The 27,110-nt window shown below is 40.5% G+C and overlaps 1 protein-coding gene across 2 annotated transcripts in view; it reads right to left on the bottom strand.

The window, feature by feature from the left end:
- Positions 1-9,733: 9,733 nt before the first annotated feature.
- Positions 9,734-27,110, bottom strand: part of nploc4 (NPL4 homolog, ubiquitin recognition factor) — a 45,490-nt gene continuing 28,113 nt past the window's right edge. For both annotated transcript variants that reach the window (XM_055653973.1, XM_055653974.1), the window contains exons 9-17: positions 25,787-25,873; positions 23,860-23,931; positions 21,388-21,514; positions 20,788-20,948; positions 18,485-18,556; positions 15,142-15,237; positions 14,926-15,042; positions 10,866-10,968; positions 9,734-10,073 (exon numbers count right to left, since the gene is read on the bottom strand). In XM_055653973.1, coding sequence (XP_055509948.1) covers positions 9,916-10,073; positions 10,866-10,968; positions 14,926-15,042; positions 15,142-15,237; positions 18,485-18,556; positions 20,788-20,948; positions 21,388-21,514; positions 23,860-23,931; positions 25,787-25,873 — 993 coding nt within the window. In that variant the 3' untranslated portion in view covers positions 9,734-9,915. The remainder of the gene's footprint in view (positions 10,074-10,865; positions 10,969-14,925; positions 15,043-15,141; positions 15,238-18,484; positions 18,557-20,787; positions 20,949-21,387; positions 21,515-23,859; positions 23,932-25,786; positions 25,874-27,110) is intronic.

Here is a 27,110-nt window from a genome sequence, read left to right as displayed (position 1 = left end):
TGAAATCCTGACGTGCACAAAACTTTAATCCGTCTATAGAAACATTTCATAAGTTCAAAAGTTCCAGGAGCAGAATTAGGCCATTCGGCCAATCAAGCCTGCTCCACCATACAGTCGTGGCTGGTCGATTTTCCCCTCTCAACCGCATTCTCTCGCCTTCCCCCCAAACAGACACCCTTACTAATCAAGAATCTGTCAATCTCTGCCTTAAAAATATCCATTGACTTGGCCTGGCTGTAGCAATGAAATCCTCAGATTCACCACCCTCTGACTGAAGACATTCCCTTCTCATCTCCTTTCTAAAGCTACGTCCTTTTATTCTGGTCCTAGACTCCCCCACTAATGGAAACATCCTCTACACATTCATTCTATCCAGGCCAATGTTTGTTGTGTAAAGTATCTTGGATGAGAAAAACCCACATTTCCACTTCTTTCATAGAAGCACATAGCTGTCTACCAGATGTTTCTCTTTGGAGAGGCAAAAACATACTTTGAGGTGGAGCTTATTAAATTGCAAGTCTAAAAAAAGTGAAACCACATGAACAATAAGCAGAACCATCAACACAGCTAATAAGTGCCATGTAATAGGTGGAGAATAAATACTCATTAATCAGACATACTTGCAACAAATAGATTTTTTTCCCAACCTTCAAAAGATTTATTTTAATGTAAGATCTCATAAAATTGGATTGAGAACAATACAGATGCATGTGTTTATATTAAAACATTCTCTTGCTCTGAATAAAGTCTGCTTTGTTATATCAGCATCTAAAAGCTCTGAGACAGCTGTTGGAATAACATGGTGAAAAGTGAGAGGATGGTTCTGCAAGGGCTGTCGAAATGTGTTTGTACTTAGCACACATCATCAGTTCACTCAGGACATTGTAAATCCTTTCACATCAAATTAACTAGTCATTACTTGATGAGGCACTGGGTCTGGTTTGAGGCTCATGATGCAGCCATTTTGAATTTGATCTCAAGAATGAAAGATTTTCATCCTTCAGTTGATATAAAACATCACCCTTGATGTTTTATATGCACTGGAACATAAAGAAGAACACCCTTGGCCTCCTCCACATCAGTGAGACCAAGCGCAGGCAACTGCCTTCTTGAAGACATTGCTTTGTGCTCTAGGGCTGCTGGAGTTCCTGGTTGCCAGCCACTTCCATTGCTCTGCCCATTCCCACACCGACCCTTTTGTCCTTGGCAATTTCCACTACCAAGTGAGGGCACATGCAAACTCGAAGAACAGCAAGTCATATTCTGTGTGACTAGCTTACAACTAACAACATGAGCATTGAATTCTCAAAATTCAGATTAAAAATCCCCTCTCAACCATTGAGCAACTCCCATCCTTGACACACGCCTTCCCTTTCATTCCTTCTGGACTCGTCACCCAGTTCCTTTCCCCTTTTCTACATCCTCTATCTGCTCATCACCCTACTGCAGGTCACCCATTTCTCATCCCCCACCACATGCTGTCCACATTTCCCCTCTAGTTCCATATTTCATTCCCCATCTTCATTTATTTGATTCCACCATTTGGACCCTTTAGACTTCTCTACTTACCATCTCCTGCGTCTCCCTTGATTGCCAAACAAACCCACCTCACCTGGACCCACCCATGATTTGCCCACTCTTGCCATGCGCACTTTCCTTCAACGCCTTTGACCAATTTCCCGCCTCTCCTCTATCAGCCTGAAGACACATCTTGATATGAAGCTTCATCCACCATTTGTCCCCCTAAGCAGTCTGTTTTTATTTCACTCAAGATTCCAGCATCCAGTCTTACAATTTTACCCGAGCCAATTAACCTACCAACCTGTACGTATTGGAGTGTGGAATACCCAGAGCAAAAACCCACATGGTCACAGGGAGAACGTAAAACTCTGTACAGACAGCCCCTGTAATCAGGATCGATCCTGGGTCTCTACTGCTGCGCTATGCAGCTGATCAAGCTTCAAGACTAAAATCAGATGGCACTACCTCGACGTTACTCTCTGCACTGCATTTTCATAATTTCCAGATAAAATGCTGCCAATTATCAGTATCATGAGTTTAAACAAAAATCATATATTAATTTCCTTCTTCTGTTTACAATGTGTTGTGGATGAATGTCAGAGGATTCTCACCAACGTTGCAATAACCCTTTATTGGATAAAAACTAATGTAAAAGTAATTTACTTGGTCATTATTGTTTGTAGGATCTCCAATGGATGTCCACACTTAAAATGTCCTTCATAGATAGTAAACTAACTGCCTCGGATGTTCTGAGAAATATGTTTTTCCAAATTATTTCTTTCTTTGACCTTTTGTTAGTCTTAAAAGGCTTAATAAAAACAGGGCAACATCATAGGATCTATCCTTTAATGTTTTCATTCATCCACTGCAAAAGTCACAAACAACTTCAGGCAACAATTTGACTGTGCCTGGAATCAAAGTCAGACTGAGCCAACATTCACTTCAGTGTTCAACGTCAGAGGATTTTATGCTTCAAATTAAGTTACTTAACATTTTATTTTGCATCTTCAAAATTTTAAATACCTAACTCTCTGCAATCCAACCTTGTTGAGGTTGCTCTGAATAGACAATAGAGCAATTCAGAGTAACCTCAACTGAATTGTTGATTCAGTTCAGGTTGAATCACTGCACCCGATAGGTGCAGGAGTAGGCCATTCAGCCCTTCGAGCCAGCACCGTCATTCACTGTGATCATGGTTGATCATCCACAATCAGTACCCCATTCCTGCCTTCGCCCCATATCCCTTGACTCCATTATCTTTAACTATCTCCTGAAAAAAAAAGTTTAGTTTATTGTCACTTGCACTGAGGTACAGTGAAAAGCTTTTGTTGTGTGCTATCCAGTCAGCAGAAAGACAATACGTGATACAATCGAGCCATCCAGTGTACGATATCCATACGATAAAGGGAATAACGTGAAGTGCAAGATAAAGTGCAGTAAAGTCCAATTAAAGATAGTCCAAGGGTCTCCAATGAGGTAGATAGCAGCTCACGAGCGCTCTCAAGCTGTTGGTAGGATGGTTCAGTTGCCTGATAACAGCTGGGAAGAAACTATCCCTGAATCTGGAGGTGTGCGTTTTCCAACTTCTATACCTCTTGTCCAATGGAGAAGAGGGAAGAAGAGGGAGCGACTGGGGTGAGACTCATCCTTGATTATGCTGGTAACCTTGCTTAGGTAGCGTGAGGTGTAAATGGAGTCAATGGAAGGGAGGTTGGCTTGTCTGGGATGTGTCCACAATTTGTAGATTGAATTGGTTTTGCACTTGGCTGCAGTCGTGTGTGTAAATGGAGTTAAGAAGTTGTTAGCTCTTACACTGTTTAGTATTCCTAATGGCAAAAACCCCATCTTGTACTCTTGGCTTGAAAGTTCTCACCTCCATGCAAATGCCTTTCAGTGGGAGGATTGGACAGATAATCCTTCAGGAGTTGATGGTAAATTAACATATTTAACAAATTATCCATGTGTATCCTTTCAAGACCAATCTTCCAGGCAAGAGCTTCTCAAGGTATTTTTGGGTCAAACATGCCATACTTGCGATGTGAAAATAAGTATTTAAGCCTGCGTTGTACAATCAGTGCTGTAATATTGTGTTCAATTCATAAAACTAGGCTTTAATAAGGCCAACTTGAAGACTGTACTGCCGAAATTCTATCAACATGTCAAGTGTTCTACTAGAGGGGTGAACACGCTGGATCATGTCTACACCAATATCAAGCACGCGTATAGAGCCATCCCCCTCCCCCAACTCGGCCAGTCAGATCATCTCTCCCTCCTGCTCTCTCCAGCCTACACCCCCCTCAGACGCAGTGCCAGGCCCACCATAAGATCTGTTACAACCTGGCCTGAAAATGCACTCTCCAATCTACAGGGCTGCTTTACACAGACAAACTGGGACATATTCAAACACCAGGATCTGGAAACTCTCACAGAATCGGTGCTGAACTATATCAAGTTCTGCATCGGAAATGTGACTGTGGACAAAAACAACGGGAAACCCTGGATGTCCAGCCAGGTCCGCACACTCCTCAGAGCCCGCGATGCTGCCTTCAGGTCAGGTGACAGAGCTCAGTACAGGGCTGCTCGAGTCGATCTGAAAAGTGGTATTAAAAAAGCCAAGGCGGACCATAAGAGGAGCATAGAGTCCCACTTGTCCAGCAATAATACACGGGAGGTATGGTGGGGCATACAAGACATTACCAACTACAGAGGCTGTGCCACAAAGTCAGAAGACCTGAGTGCGCCGCTGGCAGAAAAGCTAAATTGCTTCTTCTCCCGCTTTGAAACATCACAACAGCAGCACTCACCTGCTACAGCCCTGTTCCCACCCTCACCTAGCTCCTGTACTACTCCATGTGTTTTGTGTGGTTGTTTTTTGTTGTGCTCACTGTCAGGGAACACGATGTCAGACGGGTGCTCCTGGCAGTGAATAGAAGGCTTTGGCCCAGATGGAGTACCTGGTAAGGTGCTCAAAGCGTGCGCCCACCAGCTCATTGCCATCTTCACCAGAATTTTCAACCTCTCCCTGGACCAGGCAGTTATCCGTCCTGCCTAAAATCAGCCACAATCGTCCCAGTGCCGAAGAAGTCTCCCATCACCATGTAATGACTACCGTCCTGTGGCCCTTCCGGTAATCACAAAGTGCTTCGAGAGATTGGTCCTCCAGCACATCAAGGACTATCTACCACCAGACTTCGACCCCCACCAATTCGCCTATCGCCAAAACAGATCCACAGAAGACGCCATTACCGTAGCTCTCCACTCTGTGCTGAGCCATCTGGAGCAGGGGCAGAGCTACGTCCGGATGCTCTTTGTGGATTATAGCTCAGCTTTTAATACAATCATTCCGGACATTCTCATTGGTAAACTGGTCACTCTCGGCCTCCCCACTCTCACATGTGCCTGGATAAAGGATTTCCTCACCAACCGGCCCCAGACTGTGAGACTCGGCCCCCACCTCTCCTCCACTCGCAGGTTGAGTACCGGTTCCCCACAGGGCTGTGTGCTAAGCCCCCTCTTATACTGTCTCTACACCTACGACTGTAGTCCGGCCCACAACAACAACCGCATCGTCAAATTTGCTGACGACACTACTGTGGTCGGACTTATTTCGAAGGGAGACGAGGCAGCCTACAGAGAGGAAGTCCTGGAGTTGACAACCTGGTGCTCAGAAAACAATCTGGCTCTGAACACCAGGAAAACAAGAGCTCATTGTCGACTTCAGGAGGCACAGCACCGACTTAGTCCCCCTACACATCACCGGCGAGTGCGTGGAGAGGGTCAACACCTTCCGGTTTCTCGGCGTCCATATCGCTGCTGATATCTCCTGGACAGACAACACGACAGCGGTCATCAAGAAGGCTCAGCAGCGGCTGCACTTCCTGAGGGTCCTCAGGAAGCACAACCTGGACTCTAACCTGCTGCTGACCTTCTACCACTCGTCCATCGAGAGCCTGCTGACATACTGCATTACAGCATGGTATGGCAGCTGCACCATGGCAGACAGGGAGAGGCTTCAGAGGGTAACTAGGACAGCGCAGAAGATCATTGGTTGCCCTCTCCCCTCCCTGATGGATATCTACACCTCCCGCTGCCTTAGCAGGGCAAAGAAGATCATCAAAGACAGCTCCCATCCTGCGTTTGGACTGTTCGACCTGCTGCCCTCTGGAAGGCGCTATAGGTGCATCAAATCCAGGACAAATAGACTCAGAAATAGTTGCTTTCCGAAAACTATAACTACTCTGAATTCAAATTCACACATGCACTGACTTCACAGCCCAACACCCGGACTTCCATCTGTATATATGTATATATGTATGTAGCGCCGCAGAATTGTGCACCTACCCCCCCCCCCCCCCCCCCCCCCTCCCTTCTGTTTTGTTTTTTTCTGTTTCTTGTTTTTTGTGCCAAATTGTATGTATGCACTGAGTACGAGCAGCTTTCAGTTTCACTGTACATGTATAGTGACAATAAATGGCATATATCTATCTATCAAAGTTATTCAGTAACAAATATGTTGGCAATGCCAACCTATGATAGAGTTATGCAATGAATACAAGGAAAGGGAAAGAAAAAAATCCAAGGGGAAGTGAGTCACCTGGACCACTAGGCGAAAGCTTTTGCAAAATTTTAAGAAAGTAAATTAATTAAGGTATCATATAATAGGTAGACACAAAAGGCTGGAGAAACTCAGTGGGTCAGGCAGCATCTCCTGAGAAAATGAATAGGTGATATTTTGGGTCGAGACCCTTCTTCAGAATGAAATAGGCAGCTTTTGCAGAATGTACATTTTGTATGATTTGTCACAAATGTTAGATATAGGGATGTGTTCTCTATTCCTTTTCATTCCAAAGTTGGTTTAAATCTATTAATATTGACCCCCAGCAAGGTTGAATAAAATTACATTAATTGTTCAACTGAATAATGCATAAAATATAATATAAAAGAATAGTAAAGTGGAGAAATAATAAAACATAATGAAGGGGATGAGCAACATGCCCTCTGGAAACTTTTCCTACATATCTATGTTCAAATAAATCAATTTTTATGAGCTAGCCATAAGTACAATGTATTTCGGGCCTGCAGAGATATTTGAGGTGCAATGTAAAGCTTGTTAATATATGGACGTGCAATAAAATCTTATTTTCTAATTATGTACATTTATAAGATTGGAGTAAATAAGAGATCCATGAAGCTAACAGCAAGTGGATGCTTTGAAATAACTGAGATGAGTCCCTGGAAAGTAATGCTCGGGGTGGTGGTGAAGGCAGATATGAAAGTGGCATTTAAGAGGCTTTCAGGTATGCACGATGGAAGAATTTGGACCACGTGCAGGTCGAGCAGACTAGTCTAACTTGGCATCATGTTCAGAATGGACAATGTAGGTCAGAGCCATTCCTGTGCTGTACAGTTCAACCTACCATGGAAAGGATTGAAACACTTCAGTTTCACTAAACAGAATAAGCATTTCCTTATTACAATGCTAAATGAGAGCTTTATCTTCTCACTAAGTGGAACCTGTGAAGACAGAACCCCACATTTCTCTCTAAGATATCTGAACAAGGCAAACATTAAAACATGAGGTGCAAGCACACCTCCAGCCCACCTACCTGGTCTTTAACTTGTTTGTTTTAAAGAGTTTTTTTTCTTTTGCAGTTTTTTCTAATTGTTATTCCCGTAAGCAAGTGAGCTTATGTGCAGAAAGGATCTGCAGATGCTGGTTTATACCAAAGATCGACACAAAGTGTTGGAGTAACTCAGCAGGTCAGGCAGCATCTCTGGAGAAAATGGATAGGTGACATTTCAAGTCAGGACCCTTCAGAGTACTTGACCCACTGAGTTACTCCAGCACTTTATTTCTCTGCTTGGAGTCTTAATTTGACATTGTGTATAGTTTAAACCTAGTAGCATCAGATTTGGTTTAGAAAATGCTTATAATGATTGCTACATTTTCTAGATACATTTTAATTTTTTCTTACCTCATTCTATGTATTTTGAGATCAGAATCATGGGCAACATCTTCCCAATGACTACAGTCTCAGTCTGGCGAAGGGTTAAAACGTCACCCATCCTTTTTCTCCAGTGACGCTGCCTAACACGCTGAGTTACTCCAGCACTTTGTGTGCATCTTCAGCAAATGAGCTTAACTTGTTTGAAGTTATTGCTATCAGGATATGCAAACTACTGACCCCCAACTTCAAATGCTTCCTCTGCTCACAAGTAAGAAATTCTCACAGAACTCATCTCAATTCTTGTAAAATCTTTCCTCACATTAAATTTTCCATCTCTGTGGCAGCACAGCCCAGATTGTTTCCCAATATACTGTAAAAAACTACATTGCGTCTTCTCACAGGTCTGAGCTAACATTGGGAAGTACAGAAGGAATTCCAATCAGCATTAGAGTGGAACTTGAGGCAGCCAAAATATCTAGAAGCAAATGTTGATGTATTTTAAACTACATTGCACTATTAAGTCTGCCAGGGACACACCAACTGTTGTAAACTTCAGAGTAAACAATATATTTTGCCAGAAATCAAGTTATATTCATCATTCCACCCTAACTGGGGTGGATAATATGATATGCCCCACTTTAAATAGACTCAAAGATACAGGGCAACTCAACTAATCAGGCAGCATCTCGGAAATCTCAGCATCATGGACAGGTGACGTTTCAGGTCGGGGGCCTTCTTCAGACTTGGAAATTAAACAAAAACTTCCAGATTAGTGTATACGGTATAAGCACTGAAGCTAGCAGACCAAACAGAACATTTTGGGAATTGTTTTTATATTTCTTTACCAGAATGCTGCCTACATTAGAGGGTGTTAGCAATATGCAGAGGTGGACAAACATGGTTTGAGGTTTAGAGGAGAGCCAACAGAACTACATAAAATTAAAGAGGGGCATGAATAGAAAGTCACATTTTTTCTCCTGGGTGGAAATGGCAAAGACTAGAAGACACATCTTTATGGTCAGAGGGGGAAAGTTTAAAAGGAGATGCGCAAGGCAAAATTTAATGTATAAACAGAGTAATGGGTGCCTCGATCCACTCTTAGGGTGGTGATAAAAGTAGATACAATAATGGCATTCAGCAGCTTTAAGATAGGCACATGGATATGCAGGGAAAGGAGGGATAGGGATCACATGCAGGCAAAGGAGAATAAGTTGGCATTATGTTCAGCACAAACATTGTGGGCGTGTTCGTGCAATACTGTTCTATGTTCACAGCTCAGAGAATAAATGAAATGAAGTGTTGGCTCACAGCACAGTTTTAAAAGAACTGCAGTCTCCTTAGTCAACCCATTTGTTAAAACAAAGCAAGCGTCGATGATCATTTATAAAGCCAGTCTTGGCAAATGAATCATGCAAATATTTTTTACACCTGTAATGATCCATCTGTACCAGTTTCTAATCCACATACTAATGACAAATGATGTTTGTAGTTCTTTTTTTAAACCTTTAATTACATCCCAACAATTCCTCAGGATATTTCCCCAACACGGAATAATAGTGGTAGTACAATAGTCAATTGGAGAAACGTTTAAATCCATATAATGTTTTGTACATTATATAATGTTTTGCCATCTATAAATAACTCCCCTCGCTAGGCTCTAATCCACTGAATTACATTTAACTCCATACATATATTCAGATCAAGGTTCATTTGTTGAGAGGGGGAAAGATATTAATTAATAATAGATTACAGGTTGACCTAACTTTTCATGCACACACTAAACAGATATTACCTCAGTGCCAAAATGTTAACATTCAATTCAACAGTTTTAAGACCATCAATGAGGTGATACTGTTTTCAAGGCTGTGTCGTGGATTAGCTAAATAAGTAACAGCTCTCATGTGTTTAAATCCCTCCAAATAATTACTGCAGTCAGTCATTCATGGGTCTGTATCTTCAGTCGGCAATAATGTATCACCATCGACATTGGACATAGCAAAAAGCAAAAATAAATTTGGAATTTTCCATGTTAAGTTTGCAATTTGGAAAATGACGTGATTTTGACTGCTTTGGAATTTTTTTAGTGAATCTAACATTTACCAGCTGACACCCCCCCAGGCCGGGGTTTAAGATTTAAGCTCCAAACTTCATGTAATGAACTTGACAAGTGTCTTTCATTTATCCCTTTAAAGATTTTTTTTTTTTGTACAAAGTGACAGCTTTAGAAACCATTCAACGAAAACGCAGAAGAAAATAAGTGAAAGTTGTATTTAGCAATCATTTCCTTTTAATATCTATTAATGAAGTCCAGGCAGATCTCAAAAGTACAATTTCGCTTGTAGAGTTTCCTTGCTGGATCCAAAGTGTCCTGGCAGCCAGCTTGTTGTCTTACCATATTGGAAAAGGGTCAAATGGTAGGGCAAGATTAGGCTTTATTTGCTGCTAGTTAGATTCTGGGGAGGTTGCACATTTCACATTGATCAGTGCCTGGCTGGTTCATAAAGGTGCAGTGTCTACAGGACCACATAGCCGTGGGAGTAGACTGCTGGGATCCTCCCAATGCATCAAATTCAGAAGCACTGGGCGCTTGTACACCCACTGTACCTGCAAACAGAGAGAAAACCTATTAGCAAGTGGACCACAGAAGAGAAAAAGAACAATGCATATAAAATTGCAGGTACATAGTTCCTTGAAAGTGGTGTCACAGGAAGATAGGGTGGTCAAAAAGGCTTTTGGCACATTGGCCTTCATTATTCGCAGTGTTGGGTATTGAAGATAGACACAAAATGTTGGAGTAACTCAGTGGGTCATGCAGCATCTCTGGAGAAAAGGAATAGGTGATGTTTCAGGTTGAGACAACTTCTTCAAACCAGCATCTGCAGTTCCTTCCTACACATATTGAGTATAGAAGTTGGGAGGTCATGCTACAGTTATACAAGACATTGGTAGGCCTCATTTAGAGTATTGTGTTCAGTTCTGGTCACCATGTTATAGGAAAGATATTGCCGAGCTGGAAAGGGGGCAGAGAAGATATACGAGGATGTTGCCAGGACTCGAGGGTCTGAAATATAGAGAGAGGTTGAGCAGGCAAGGATATTCTTCCTTGGAGCGCAGGAGGGTGAGGGGTGATCGTTTGTTGGTGTACAGACTCATGAGAGGCATATATTGGGTAAATGTACAGAGGAATCAAGAACCAGAGGACTTGGTGAGGGGGGGGGAAGGATTTAATATGAACCCGAGGGAATAACTTTTTTTTCCCCCCACAAAGGGTGGTGGGTGTATGAAACGAGCTGCCGGTGGAGGAAGTTAAGGCAGAATTGTTCAACAGAATTGTTCAACAATTTACGCATTTCTGCAATTACTGTTTAATCTACCCATCCCCTTTATCTGTCTTACTGCAGAGCTGTTCAATAGTAGCCCACTGTTCTGATCTCTTCCAGGTCTGGGCAAGTTCCTCATTCCGTGTTTTCACTGCTTCCAACAGCAAGTTGATACTATCCTGTTAAGGATACAAAACAGAGATTATGCAGGCCCAAAAATATTTGATGCATACTTTAGTAAATGCTGTTGGACACACGGTGAAACGGGACATTTATAATACAGGTGCACAACCTTTTATCCGAAAGCCTTGGGACCAGACACTTGTCGGATTTCGGACATTTTCGGATTTCCGAATGGAAGATTTTTAGCGTAGATTAGGTAGGTAGCGCGGGCGGCTTGAAAAGTCTGGAGCAGCTGCCTCCTCCCTGGAGACCGGGAGAATCATTGCATAAATGTTAGTCAGTTAGTTTGGAAGGATTTTATGTGGTGGTGGTGGTGGAGTAGGGGTGAAGGGGGAAACTTTAATTCTTAGTCCCCTACCTGGTCGGCGACTCCCAACCTCGCGGAGCTGGGGGCTCCGTCCGGCCGCGGGCGGCGCCGGTTGGAGCTCCGACCCCGGCAACTCTACCCCTGGCTGCGCGGCTCCAAATCCAGCGACGCTCCGCGAACGTTGGGGAGTCGGCGGCCACAGCGCTCCGGAGCTTGCCGCACGGCGACCCGGTAAGGCATTGCCCGCTCCCCGCTGGTATCCCAGCGCTGCGATGCCGCCGACTCCCAACATTCTCGGAGCTGTGGCGTCCGGCCGCGGGCCGCGCTGGATTTGGAGCGCCTCGCAGCCAGGGGTAGAGTTGCCGGGGTCGGAGCTACAACCGGCGCCGCCCGCAGCCCCACCGGCCACAGCGCTGCGGAGCTTACTGCACGGCGATCCGGTAAGGCATTGACCGCTCCCCGCCTCTCCGACCAGGTAGGGGACTAAGAATTAAAGTTTACCCCTTCTCTCCCCCTTCACATAAAAGCCCTCCAAACTAACTGACTAACATTTAAGCAATGATTTACAGATGTTTAAGCGTCTCCCGGTCTCCGGGGAGGAGGCAGCCGCTATAGTAGTACAGACCTGGGTTGACCGTGGGTCGTTACGGGTCAAGTTTGGCGCCAAACGCGAGCTTTGGTGTGCAGACCACATCCTGGAAAAAATGGCCGGTTTTCGGAGTTTTTCGGTTTCCGGAACACCGGATAAAAGGTTGTGCACCTGTACCATCAATTGAATGCAGTTGGCTCATAAATAATTTTAAATAACCATTTGATGGCAAGTTTTACTACCAAACTGACTTGCATTCAAATCTGCTGCTCTAAATGGTGGATTTAAAAAAACCCCAAAGTAGATGAGACTTTACAATAAACTCAAGTAGGAAATGGTGTGTTGTTGAAATAGTCAAGCTAAAGATGCAGAAGGACGATAAAGCAGAAAATAGCAGCTTTTGTAAGTGCAAATGGATTGTGAGCAATAATTGGTCATCTTTTCAGTGCTCGTCATTCTATAAGACAGTTGGATAGATATATTTGGATAGGAAGGATTTAGAGGGTCAAATGCAACCAATCCATTCAGCAACTTGCTCGGCAAGGTCAAGGTGGGCCAAAGGGCCTATTTCTGTGGTGTACAAATCTGTGACTAAATGATGCATAAGTGAATGTGCCAATGGCATCCATGGTGTTTTGCTTAACATACCTCACAGAATTCAGCTGCTCAGGATTTCATGAACCATTTAAGATATTTTGGCTCAGGTGGTGTTTTGTGGAATTATGCCAATGGTTTAAAAAAAAAAAAAAAAAGGCATGTCACCTGTTGTGCCCCCAAAAGTTAATCCATTGGTTCTAAAGGAGCTAAATCTAAATCTACAACAGATAAGTTTAGAGAAATTTTTGCATAAAGCATGATTTTCTTTCTTCTTGGGATGGGATGGATGTTCAATGAGTTTATTACTTCCTTTCAGAAAACTGACTTGTGGCAGGCAGATGTACAGTATCAAATCATTCTGACCAGAGCCCTTGATTATATCAACACACAACTGAAGTCTATTCCACAATGAGCGAGTTTTACTTATTGTTTAAAGAATACACGTGCACTCAGTTATAAAATATCTGGAAATAATACATTTGGAATGCCTAACACCAATGATTACAAAATGTACTTAATCATAACATATTCTTCCACATTGTCTTCTTTCAAACAGAAAACTCACTTCACCTTCAACAAACCATTCGATGTGAAAACTGGCCTGCAAATAAACTTGAACATAATTTTTAATATTTAAAGGGCAGTATTCCAGGGTCATTCTATATAGGAACAGTTTGAATGGCAAATAAATACATGAACACATTATACTTGGGCAGAAATATTCTCTCAGTCTCACATCAATTACTTAATATGCCTTTTCCTTTATCTGGGTAATCCTGGTGGACCAGCACCATTTTACCAGATTTGAATGATTAATGCCCATCATACAAGAAGTGAATCTTAAAAATATCCAAAATCACTGGCATCTTTGCAAAAGCAGTATTACATTAGGTTCAGCAAATTATGACTTAAAATGGTTTAATTCCAAATGATTTTCCAATGAATTTGCTGATCTGATAACCATTTGCAGAGTAGTATTTATGAATATATTAGTACACATAAAAATAAATCAAATACATGTGAACAAGCATAGATAAGTGGAATCATTATTGTTAATTGTAATGTTTTTAATTAAGCAGAAAGCAAGTGTGACCACAGCACGGATTTCACTGATGCAGAGCCACCACCTAGGTTCTCTCCCGAAACAAGCCTGATATAGAAAGCTTATCTTGCTGAGGCTGTAAGTGGCAGTGAGGCTGCCAGTGGTAGCAAGGTCTCCAGGAATACAATGGGATAATAAGCAGGCAAGCCAAAAGAAACCCTGTCTTGGGCGTCTTCGATTGATGACAAACCCCCATTCCCAGGTCTGCTGTCTGTGAAAGATTTTCAATGTCCCTGAACATCTGAAGCTCAAAGCATTCAAAAATTATTTATGATCATAGAGTAGAATCTCTGCCTTGAATGCCAGGGAATTTCAGCAAGTTTCATCATTGGTGACACTGCAGAAACCAGTTTCTCTGCTCAGCTAGTATGCTTGGGAACATCCACACACAAAGGGAACGGAGCTTGTACAGAAGAACATTGGCCTTGTCCTGCAGAAAAGCTGTCATGAGCACGAAAACTAATGCACAACACGCAAAAAAAAGCAGTTCAAAATTTGGATGATCCAGATCTCCAGTTGATCACCCAGGCTATCCCACAAACACACATATACTTGCCGCTCTGAATTAAAAAGGTAAGTGCTGGAAAAGATCTGGACACACTTGCTGCGAATATTCCAAGGTAGATGACTACTTCGGTCTCCGAATACACTCTGGGATTGGTGGCTTTTCAACAATATGTTTGCTCTCAATACTCTTTCTATACCGTTTCTCATCCAAGTGCAAACCATTCCAGTAATATAAAATTTAAATATGAACACAAAAAAAACCAACATATGAATGAATTGTTATTTATTGTTATAAAAAAATATTTGACCGTTACTCGACCCACCCCTAATTATGAAAAATACTGCGTATATACAATATTTATTTTTGATGTTTACTGGCATCAAATTTGCTTGTGGGTGTCTCTGTAAAATTATGCAAATATTTTATAAAAATCTACCTAATGTACCAGAATAAGCACAAATAATTGTTGTGCCCTTACCTTATCCTAAATATTTTGACATATTTGCTCATTGTTCATTTTCCTTATTAGAGGCCAGTTCCTCACAAAATATTTGTGAAAAATTAAAAACAGCAGAAAATCTGAAATAACAACAGAAAATGCTAGGGAAACTGAATAGTTTTGACGAAGGGTCTGCAGATTAAAACATTAACTTAGTTTCTCTTTACATAGATGCTGCCTGTCTGACGTTTCCAGCATTTTTTGTTATTATTTCAAACTTTAAAAAAATGATTTGGTGTGGCCATTGGTACTCGATGCAAGGAACTTAAACAACTATCTGATGCTTTTAAACAGTGTAATTTTGTTGCTCTTATATCAATGCCTAATACAGCCCTCTTCAACGATACTCACCCTGAGTGGCATAACATCATTGGTAACCAGGAAGAGAAGCAGGTGGAAATCTGAGATGACATCAAGAAAAACCGATGATTGACTCTGTGCCAAGTAGGAGGCCAGGGTGTGAAAATCCTACCGAAAACAAATGAACATTTAGTGCAAGGCAATAAAAAGGATCAGAGAGAAACCGTTGCTGAAACATTCATTTTAACAATTGGAGGGAACATTTACCTGCGTCTCTCCGACAACATCCCTGTTCACAACAGGGAAAGGTTGTGGAGATGAAGCAAAAGTGTAAACAGGATCCTTTGGAAAAGTTGTGGGAATCTATGTTCAAAAGAAGGGTTACACAATCAGTTAAAATGAACAAACACGGTATTTAAATCATCTGTTAAGAGGAAAGGCATTAATATTAATTATGGCCATTAGTCAGAATATTTTGTTTATTAGTTCTTATAATTGTTCATTCTATCCTTTTTCGTTGCTGAATTTGATAGATGAATTATATTTTAACATCAGAGTGCAGCACTTATAGTTATATATTTTTCCTTTGAGAACACTTCCGCTTATTAATCATCTTATGTGAACCTTTAAGTGGTTTGGATAAACTATACTTTCTATAATATGGCGTGAATATAATGTTCATGACATTGAAAAATCTCCCAAGGTATTTCAGAAAAACGAGACATCGTAAATATTAAAAAGCGACCAAAAGCTTTGACCAACGTTAGTTTTGAGAATAATTGGAAACATGTTAACGGAAGTGGTTTAGGAAGGAATTCTAGAGTTGTAGAGCAGTTCAGCTGAAGACATGATAGCTAACAATGGATGAAATGGAAGGCTATAGTTATTAAAGCCATCGTTGGCAGTGATGACGATTTTTGAGAAATGATTACAGTACCAGTACAGTAGAGGAAAACATTAGTTCACTTGCATGAGACAGTTCCCCCAGGCTGGTTGAATCAGGCAAAGCTTAGTGGAGGGATTATTTGGTCTTTTGGCAGATTTGGGGTCGGCAGTTAAATTCTTAGTTATGCAAAACAGCAGAATGCAAAGTATGAAATAAAAACAGATACAAAGCAAGTCAAACACCATGTGCAGAGAAGGAAGGAGTTGACTTTTCAGATCCATAACTTTTTTTATCAAAACTGTAAAATGTGACAAACTGGGATAGAGGCCTAAGAGAATGATCAGTCGTTCCAATAATTAAATGGAGGAAACTGAAGCTCTTGCACCACTGGATATCAAACAAGCAGTGTGACAACAAAACAATGTAGTGGTTAGGAGAGTAATAGATTTAGCTGCTGGAGGATAACACCAGAAGAGATGATTGAGCGACATTTGTCAGGATGTGATGTGGTATTCATCAAAATTCTGCCCTGAAGTTATTTTTTTCCAGACGACTACATTCTAAGAAATAACATTTCCCCTTTAAAGACACTTTCTAATTTCCCTCTGAGGATCAAGCAGTGGTTCACCTGTCCCTTTGGAGTCACTTCTATTTAATAATGTTCTGGAGTAGAATCTAGCAATGGTCAAGTTATCATTTTCAGTAATTTGGATGGAGGAACACTTTTATAAATCAAAGTCTGCACCATTGGGGAGCAAGGATGGTGAGATTCGGCGCACACTAAAAAAAATGCACAAAATGGCAATGGCATTTCCTGATACACACACTAACCAAGAAGAAAAACAATCAATTACTATAATTTAATTTATATAATTAAACATAATTAATGTCCAGTTTTACAACCAAATGTACTTAAAAAGGTGCCATGGTTTTAAAACATGATGCAGGAAATAGAACTATAACATTTATTGGGACAATTGTTGGTTATACAAAATAGCACTTTCTACCCCTGAATGGTAACCTTATAACCTAAACATTTCAATGTACTAGCAGATACTGGGCTGCCTCAAGTTTAATTCAGATTTCTATGTAGTTCCTTGCAATGGCTACCGTTTTAAATAACCCTGCTGTCATGCCATAATCCTTTTCATCTGCAACTTCAAGTGAAAGCACATCGACAGAGCACAATTCATGTTCAATGCAAATAAATGTGATAAATGAGCAACACAGGGAAGAGAAGCCTTTAAGAAGAGCGATGGAATGGTTACTACTTTGCAATGCAGCACCCAATATGTTAAATGGGAAATGATCATTTTCAATGAACAACAATAATTACCCACAGCCAAACTGTGGCAAACTTTCTAAGGTTCATCTGCTATGACATTACATTTGCTTAACAAACATTATTTGTTAGGTACCAAGCTCAAAATTTATTAGAATGCAGAGTTAAAAACGAGACTAATTTTTCGATAACGGCTGAATAACTGGAGTTGATAAAACAGGATCGAAACAAGTGCTAAATCGAAGATGACAATACCTCGCTCTATCTCACTATGATATAACTTGAGCCTTCCACTATTTATTTACGTGCCCTTCCTCCAGCGTCAAATGCACAGAAACCTCCTTCAAAAAAACTTTGGGAAGTTCAAAGCTACTGTCCATGGACCTGCCCCAATGACTTCCCCTAACCTTTCCCACCCAACGACTTCCCCTTGATGTTCAATGGTATTACCATCACCAAGTCCTCTCTTTCTGGAGGTTCACCAGTAGCTTCTGCTGGACCAGCAAATACTTCCCCCCACCCCTTTTTAATCTTTCCCAGAAGCATTGATGCATTTTTGGAACAAGAACACACAAATGGCAGTTACTCTGCAACCCATCTTTACCTTTTACTGTGGAGACTGTCAGGCTAATCAATCATAGAAAGCTCTTCTGTTAAGCTTAAACATGTCTTGCATTCACATGGCCACTGAAATGGCACCAGGTGTGGGTAAATTGACTAATTTTATTTTCCTTCCCTGATAAAAGTAATCCTAGAAAGCAATGTGCATTGCAACAGTCCACCTCCAAAACATATCTAATCAAGCACCACGTGGAACTGAAAGTACTGTTGTCCTAGTCTTATGACTCAGTAACACACTAACTTAATCTCCCTTGTCACTAGGAATGCCAGAGTTTATCTGCACTCGGAAACTCATGCCTGATATATTTAGCTTTCTTTGAAAGAAAAACATATACCCATTTTTCAAATGGTTTGACAAGAGCATTGCAAAAGAAAAATATACCAGTTCGAATTAAAATAAATTTAGTCTTTTTTAATAATTACATGAACATACTTTCACGTGTGAAAAAAGATTTAGATAGATTACTTCCATGTATTTGGCCTGTATCCAGTTTGTATTGCAGCTACTGACATAAATGAGGGGAAGAGGTGGGATGATGTTCAACATCTACACATCTTGTGCCAATATAACCTTAACCATTACTGTTAAAAGAAATCATGTGTCTTTAATAGAATTAGATATATTTTTGGGACATGACTCATACATATAGGCCCATCAGCTTTTAACTACTTTATGCAGTTGCAGTAGTGTAGACTGTAGAGGCAAAATGAACATTAGTAAACGTAAGCCATGTCTCTACATTTCTTGCTGAATCCCAGGCAAACAGATGTACCGCACCAAGCAAATTCAGAGTTAGAAATGTACCTTAGCTCGCACTTACATCTATGATGAGGTACTCAACTGGCAATGGCCGTGCCAACTGTGTAATTTCATTGCCAAACTTGTCTATGTCCTGTGAGAGAAAAAATAACAATTCACTCTGTCAATTCATTTATTGGAACATGCAACAAATTATCGTTTATGTATACATTTACATATTGTTCAAATAATTAAAATCAATGCAAAGTTATCTGCAAAGTCAATCATGTATTAATCTGACACGTTTTGCAGCAGCTTTGAGCAGGGCAGTGGTAAAATGGTTAGATATGTGGCAGATTAAATTGAATGCAAAGTATGTAATGAGATACTTGGAAGGAATGATAAAGAAGCTTTTAAGTTTACACTTGAAGGAGATCTATGATTTCAGATTTACAAACCAATAATCAGGGTAGGAAAGTCAATAAAACTTTAAAGGAAAGCAAATATCTGGCTTCATCAAAAGAAGCAAAGTATATGAGCAGAAGATAATGCTAAACATTTTTTTAAATTACTGATTACGTCACAGCTCAAGTCTTGCATAGAATTCTGTGACCAGGTTGGTGACTTAGTGACACATCATAGTGTATGTCACCAGAATGTGAAGCTAAGCCACTCAAGGAGACAATGGGACCAATAATGCTTGGACAGAGAAATATGCTTTAAAACATTCCTTAAAACCAAAACAATTGGCAGAGAAGCAAATTAAAGGAACTGCAGATGCTGGAATTTTGAGAAAAAACACAAAAGTCATGGAGGAACTCAGCAAGTCAGATAGCATCTGTGGGGGTGGGGGGGAGATGGATAGGCAATATCTCGAATCGGGACCTTCTTCACTAGACAAATAGAGCTGTTTAGGGAAGAGATTCTAAAGTTGCAGGCTTGACAGCAGGAATAATTTGTTGTATATCTCTCTACATCACCGTCTATACCTCCTGTTTCCATTTCCCCAGACTCTGGTCTGAAGAAGGGTCTCGACCCGAAACATCACCCATTCCTTCTCTCCAGAGATGCTGTCTGCCCCGCTGAGTTACTCCAGTTTATATTCGCTTTAAACCAGCATCTGCAGTTTTTCCTACACATTACTGTTAAGAGTTCAACTATAGATAGCAGGCAGAAAGATGGGCAATGGATTAAAATATACCAGTTGTTATCAAAAAGGAATTAGATAGGTTCTTGGAGACACAAGAGACTGCAGATGCTGGAATCTTAAGCAAAATAAAGTGCTGGAGGAACACAGTGGGCAAGAACATCTGTGAAGGAAACACACACGACGATATTTCAGGTGGGTTAGTCTGAAGAATCCTAACTAGAAACATCATCTTTCCATTCCCCACTACCAATGCTGTCTGATCCCAGATTCCACAAATGCTTTGTTTTTTTGGATTGTTGGTTGTTTGTCTCCTTCAAGAAATGAATGCTCTCTTCCATAAAACAGATTTCCATATGTTGGTCTGGAAAGCATTGGAATAAATAGTCTAGAGATAATCAAACCAAGGATAAGGGTTTCAGCAGGGGCTGGATGAACAACGGTGGATAAAGGCAACACTACGGAGGTACAAATATGCTTGAAGGAGAGGATATGTGATTGGTAGCTTATTGTCAACCAGAAAGCCTCAAAGAAAAAGTCAAGGATATTTTGAGTGTAAAGGCCCTCTACATAGCCAGACAAATGTTTCCCACATTCCCCGAAACAGAACAATGAAATTCTTACTTGCAGAACAGATATGTAACATAGTAAAAATCATAGTAAACAAAAACAAACTATATACCTCTTACATGTGTGTGTGTGTGTGTGTGTGTCTATATATATATATGTGTGTGTGTGTGTATATATATATATATATATATATGTGTGTGTATATATATGTGTATATATATATGTGTATATATATATATATATATATATATATATGTGTGTGTGTATATATATATATATATATAGATATATATATATACACATATATATATATATATACACACACACACACACACACACACGTAAGAGGTAAATACAATAACTATGTCTGTTTAGTTTTGTAACAAACAATAATAGCCCCTTCCCAGCTCTCCCTCAGCCCACTGTCTCCACCTCTTCCTTCCTTCTTCTCGCACACCCCACCCTCACATCAGTCTGAAGATGGGTCTCGACCCGAAACATCGCCTATTTCCTTCGCTCCACAGATGCTGCCTCACCCGCTGAGTTTCTCCAGCATTTTTGTCTACCTTCGATTTTCCAGCATCTGCAGTTCCTTCTTAAACAATAATAGCTAGTGTATTTACCATGTATTTTATTATGCACAACAGCACAAAGAGTTGGTTAGGTACCTTATAGAAAACATCAGGAACATACTGTTCACTGGAAGACTCTTTTACGTATCCCAGTTCTGGTGCATCTCTACATGGCACAAAGCAGTCATCACCCACTAAGGCCATACACTGATTGGAGACCTGGTAGCCTTCAAAATGAACCTGATTATCTGGGCCACCTAAAGAGATGAAGAACACCAATTTGAAACGTTGAGCAAATGAGTGAGTGTGGAAAGGCAGAGATATTTGCTTTGTTTGAAGATGCGCTCCCTTCTTCAAGTTCCACAGCTGACCCAAAATTATCAACTTTGCAAAAACAAACATTTGATAACATGAGGTTGCCATTTTTACATTTTTTTTCCCATCAGGACATATTCAGTCACTGCAGACACAAAGCTTTTGTATAACAACTGATCAGTTTCCACTGAACAGCATAAAAATTGCAGGTGGTTCATTACAGACACAGAAAATACAACCTTATTAGGAATCTCATGGCCGTTGTTTGCTGCGGCAAATTGAGTTTGTGTAAATAGCCCACTAAGTGGTGCAGACTCGATTTCTTATTTTGTAACACTTCACTGAGATCATGATTAGACCGCGGTCTGAATCAACACATACCTGTTGCCAAGACGGTAACAAACTTGGATCCAAAATGACCATCAGGAGATAGTCGGCAAGCATTGGGGTGTTTGTTCTGGAAATCTCCTGCTGTGATGCACTCCTCTGCACTTAGAAAATGTGCATCCTGACAGAATAATAAAATAAAACAGAAGTATTTGAAATGACTAATTACAGACCACACACACGTACTGGTCAGGCAGCTTTAAAGAAAAATGTTTCAGGTCTGGGATCCTTCAACAGGACTAGAAAAGAGAGATATACAATTTAGTTATCAGTAGGAGGGAAGGTGGGAGAGGGATGTGAAGAACACAGGGAATATCTGCAATAAGGCTTGCCAAAATTACAATCCTGACATTTACCAGAATATGCAACTTAGTCATAGAGGAAGCTTTATATAGCAGCATGGAAACAGATCTCCTCGGGCCAACTTGTCCATGCCGACCAAGATGCCCCATCTAAATTAGACCCACATGCCCTGTTTGGCCCATATCCCTCTAAACCTTTCCTATCAATGTACCTATAGAAGCTTATTTTAGATGATGTTGCAGTACCTGCTTCAACCACCTCCTCTGGCAGCTTGTTTCATTTCCTCACCAGAGTGACAAAGTTGCCGCTTAGATTCCTATTAAATATTGCCCCTCTGTTCTACACCTTTGTCCTCTGGTTCTGAAGAAAGGTCCCAATCCAAAAAAGTCACCTTCCACTGTGTCCAGAGATACTACCTGACCCACCAAGTTACTTGTGCTTCATGTCTTTTTTTCATTAACCAGCATCTGGCAGTTCCTCATGGCTCCTTTGATTCTTGATTCTCCTGCCCTGGGTGAAAGACTCTGCACATTCATCCTGCCTATTCATTTAATTATTTTATACTCCTCTGTAAGATCACCCCTCAGCCTCCTGTGGTCCAAGGAATAAAGTCCTAGCCCAATATTTCTCTGTACCGCAAGCCCTCGAATCCTGGCAACATCCTCTTAAATCATCTCTGGACTTTGTCCAGCCTAATAACATTCTTGGTCTATGTAATATGTTGTTAATGGCAATGATGTGAGACCTTGCCAGCAGGCCAGAATTATACACGGACAAGAAAAAACGAGTTAACATGAACACAATCCCCAACACATTACATCCCGCATCTTCTCTCCTCCTGAGAACCAACTCACATCTCTCTTTCCCAGTTCTGACAAAGGACACAGACCTAAAATGTTGATAGTTTCTCTCTCTTTTGTTTTTTTGACATGTTTTGCAGCTTTTTCTGTTTTTATATTCAATTTCTGCAGTTTTTAATGCTGCTTTTCATTAATAGGAAATTGCTGGAACGTATTAGGAAGGAAGTGGTAACAGGGCACTTAGAAATTAACAATAAGATTGGACAGAGCCAAAATGAAAGGAAAAAATGTTTAACAAGTCTGTTGAAATTTATCCGTGACTGTTATTCATATAATGGGACAGACAAACCACGTGGCGCATCTAGACCTCTGGGAGATGCCATGCTGGGAGATTGTTACAGTATTAGGGGTGGGGCAACATACTGGTGTGAACTCAGGACCACTTAATGGATCAAAGCCCTAGAGTAGGAATAAGCAAGTCGTATTTAGGTTGAGAACCTGTGACAAATGGGATGTAGTAGAGATTGGGTCTGGGCACCATTTGTCTATAACCTATATTTAAAGATTTCAGTGAGGTAATCTAATGTAAAATATTCAACTCTGCTGATGATAAATAACATGTGCTACAAGGAAGAAAAGGTGCAACTGGGTTGTGGATGGGATGAAGATGCACATTTCCTTTTATGACTACATGGTTATTATTACAAACATGAAACTAAGATTTTGGAAAAGCAACAATTGTCAATATTGTACGTGGGGATGAAAACTCCCAAAGATTATCAATATATCGTGTACAATTAAGGACTACAATTTAAGGACTGTTTTTGTATATGAAAATAGTGCAAAATTCTTTGAGTAAGAAAAAATAATTCACTGTTTTATGTCATTGTGACCTTCACAGTTGCTTTATATTTCATTTTTAATGCTACTGAGAAATTATTTTGGTTTTGTACTTCAAAATCAGGAAGTATCAAAGGTAAGCATGTATGATGAATATATTTAAAAGACACTTGACATGTTAAACAGAGAAATGGTGCTTCCAATTATAGTTTAAGTGACACAATTTTTTAAATTATGGAAAAGAAAACTAAGAAAGAACAATACAAAATAATCTGAGATTAGAAATGATATGCCAACAATATGCACCTTTAACCCAAGGAAAACACAAAATCCCAGTACCAGAAGGAAAAATAAAACAACACATTAAAGTACGAAAATGAAACAAATGTTCAACATTCCCTAAAGGCAAGAAACATTATTTTAAACTGTGTTGCACCCGATCACGCTGCAGAATATTATGTTTCTAAATACGAATGTTTTCACAACCCCAAAGATCCTTTTCAGAAAGTATGAAGTAGCTTACTTTATTCCTGATGAACTTGACTGTGCCTTTCCTTGTGTCCTCGGATAGAAGGTCTGTGAATATCCAACCAACCTGAAACAAAATGGTGCAGAAAGAACGTCAATTGTACCCAAATCATTAGAGTGTTGTGTTGTGTTGTTTCCTTGACAATGCTTTTGGTTGAAGCCCAGGAAAAACTTATTTGAATTGCTTAGCGTTCTCTCCAATCCCCTTTGGTACTCAGTCAACAGATGTTCTTGTAAACATAGGAAAGCTATTAGTGCCAGCTTTTACTTATTCATCTCCCAATTCCCAAGATCAGCGCTAAAAGCCAAACTGCTCAATCTTACAACAAATATGGCTTCTACGGTTTGCATGTCCCGTGAAGACGACCTTTCGGCCTAAACTTCTGAAAATGTCAGAAACTGTTTTTCGTTCAATTTGATTGGCAGTTTCCAGTATTTCTAACCATCAATGAGACAGTATTTAATAATGCGTTGCCACACTATGGAGTAATCAGAAATATAGAACCTATAATGAGGGCAAAGAAAATGGTAGCAACAATTTATCCTTTTGGTCTTTCTCCACCCATCTGCCAATCAAACCCCACTCATCTGTATCCACCTATCATTTGTCAAGTTTTGTCCCACCCCCCCTCTCTTCTGGCTCTCTCTTCAACTATAATCAGTCTGAAGGGTCCAGACCCAAAGTGTCGCCTGTCCAGTGATGCTGCATGAGCTGCTGAGTTACTCTAGCACTGTGTCTTTTTTTGTAATCCAGCATCTACAGTTCTTTGTGACGAGTTGTTTATTAAGCAGCTTCAATACAGTAAAACTTCTCAAGATACTTAATTACAGCATTCAATCATTATTGAGTCACGTAGACCAGAACAGCTAAAGCTTGCCCAAAGTGAACAACAAAAGCAAGAACAGATTTGCCATATGTACCATTCATTTGGATTGTTTATATTTTCTACTTAATTTTGCTTATTTTAATTGTTCAACCTCCTACTCAATAAGCTCACGCGGTTCAACCAGATATTCTCCTTTGCCACATACCACATAAGAGTGTCATGTAACACTCCTAAATTATTACACAATCTTATATACAGGTTAATATTTGATGCATCACTGAATGATTATTATTCAGAAATGTTTCTGCTTAAATTCAAGAACACAGCTGTGCCTAAACTTAAAGAGTATTTGTTCTATTCACAAAGGCCTGGAAGTTAAATAAACTTTATTTTCCAGTCATCCAAAAGTCTGACATTGTGCTGTCCAAAACAGCTGTGAAAGATTACTTCAATTTAGTGTAAAGCAGTGCTCCACATCTGCTGTGTGTTAATAAAAGTAAAACAATATAGACTTCAAACACTGGGAAAAAGCCCTCATTTTAAAATACTTCTTCAATGCCGAGGTGGCATTTAAAAAAAAAAAAGGTGCAATTGTTTTAATTTACGATCTCAAACCCATTTGTGGAGGCAGATGCTGGTTTAAACCAAAGATAGATACAAAAAGTTGGAGTAACTCAGCGGGCCAGACTGCATCTCTGGAGAAAAATAGGTGATGTTTCGGGTCAAGACCCTTCTTCAGACTGAAGAAACCCACTTGGCAGTTTATTGAATGGTGTAAGGGAAGACCCGTGGTGTTATCAAGATATGTTATGCCTTTTTAGGTTAATTTTGACTTGGGGATAAATACATTTAATTTAAAGTTTTCCCTTACACATTTGATGGTCAGATTTGATTGTGGAATTTCTCAGTGAGGTGTGCAGCACGGTGATGCTGGAGGAGCAGCAGCAAAATTCTGAGGGCAACATCCACCCACTAACTCCTACATTTAACTCTCACAAGTGGAGATCAGATGCCACAATTCGATTTTCTCCTCGCTAACGGCAAGCGATGACAGCTTCATTGGTAGCCCTGTAGCAGAGGTCAGACTTGACTCACCTTCCTCAATCCAAGTTTAGAAGCAATTTCCTCTACAACTTCAGCTTTGGGGTCCTCCAGAAGTTCTAGGCTGTTTGCTGTACCAATCTACATTAAAAAAAAAAAAAGCAAACTAGACTCAGACATAAGCTTGTGAGTTGTGGAAAATGAAAACATTAAACCGAGTTGAAGACAAGTACTTCTAGCACAGACAAAGGGCAGAGTAGCTGCCTTTCTATGATTCTATCAAATATTTATTCAAACGATAATTTTTAGCTAATATTCTACAATTTACATCCAAGAGTAAAGACACAGTTCAAATGTCACTTTCATCTGCTTTCCTTAGTAAGGATACCGAATCAACTGCAAACTAGCCTTTAAGAGCAGTAAAATCAAGGTCACCCTGCAGAGGGATGACCCAAACATCATTGATAAACACCATTCTAAACATAGAGAAAAGTCTTTTAAATATCAATATGCGGCAGCCAAGTCACGCTGTAAAGATTCTCTTTTAAATTAGAAAACAGATTTCAGGTTCCAGGTGTCATCTTCTCTACATCGGCAAGACCCAGCGCAGGCTTGGCGATCGTTTCGCTGAACATCTCCATTCAGTCCGTCTTAACCTGGCTGATCTCCCGGTTGCTCAGCACTTCAACTCCCGCTCCCATTCCCACACTGACCTTTCTGTCCTGGGCCTCCTCCATTGTCAGAGTGAGGCCCAGCACAAATCGGAGGAACAACACCTCATATTTCACTTGGGTAGTTTACACCCCAGCGGCATGAACATTGACTTCTCTAACTTCAGATCGCCCTTGTTTTCTCTCTCCATCCCCTCCCTCTTCCCAGTTCTCCCACAGGTCACTGTCTACGCCTACATTCTATCTTTGTCCCGTCCCCTCCCCTGACTGATGAAGGATCTTGACCCGAAACAGCATCCATTCCTTCACTCCAGAGATGCTGCCTCACCCGCTGAGTTGCTCCAGCATTTTGTGTCTACATTTAATTTAAGCAAATAGATCTAAAACTTTTGAAAACTGCACGCTCCTTTCTGGTCAACTTGTGGCAAGCAGAATTAGTCCTTAACTTTAACACCAAGGTGCTAATTGTGTCGTTTCTACATGGAATAGCACAAGTTTTTCCTGTTGACATGAGATTTTATCCCTATCCAGGAAGTACAATAGTTTACCCAGATAACCGAGAGGTTTTATTCCTCTTGATCTACAGCTAAACAGCAAGTGTGACACTGATATTATCGGTTGTAAGTGATAGACCGGTGCAAAACAAATATCTATTTTGTTCGAAGATTATATTCACAATCATTTTGTCAATGAATTAAAAAGCAGGT

Source organism: Leucoraja erinacea, chromosome 23, assembly GCF_028641065.1.
Source record: "Leucoraja erinacea ecotype New England chromosome 23, Leri_hhj_1, whole genome shotgun sequence".
Lineage (NCBI taxonomy): Eukaryota > Metazoa > Chordata > Chondrichthyes > Rajiformes > Rajidae > Leucoraja > Leucoraja erinaceus.
The sequence above is the reverse complement of the archived record's forward strand: the minus strand, read 5'-3'. Positions and strand labels throughout refer to the sequence as shown.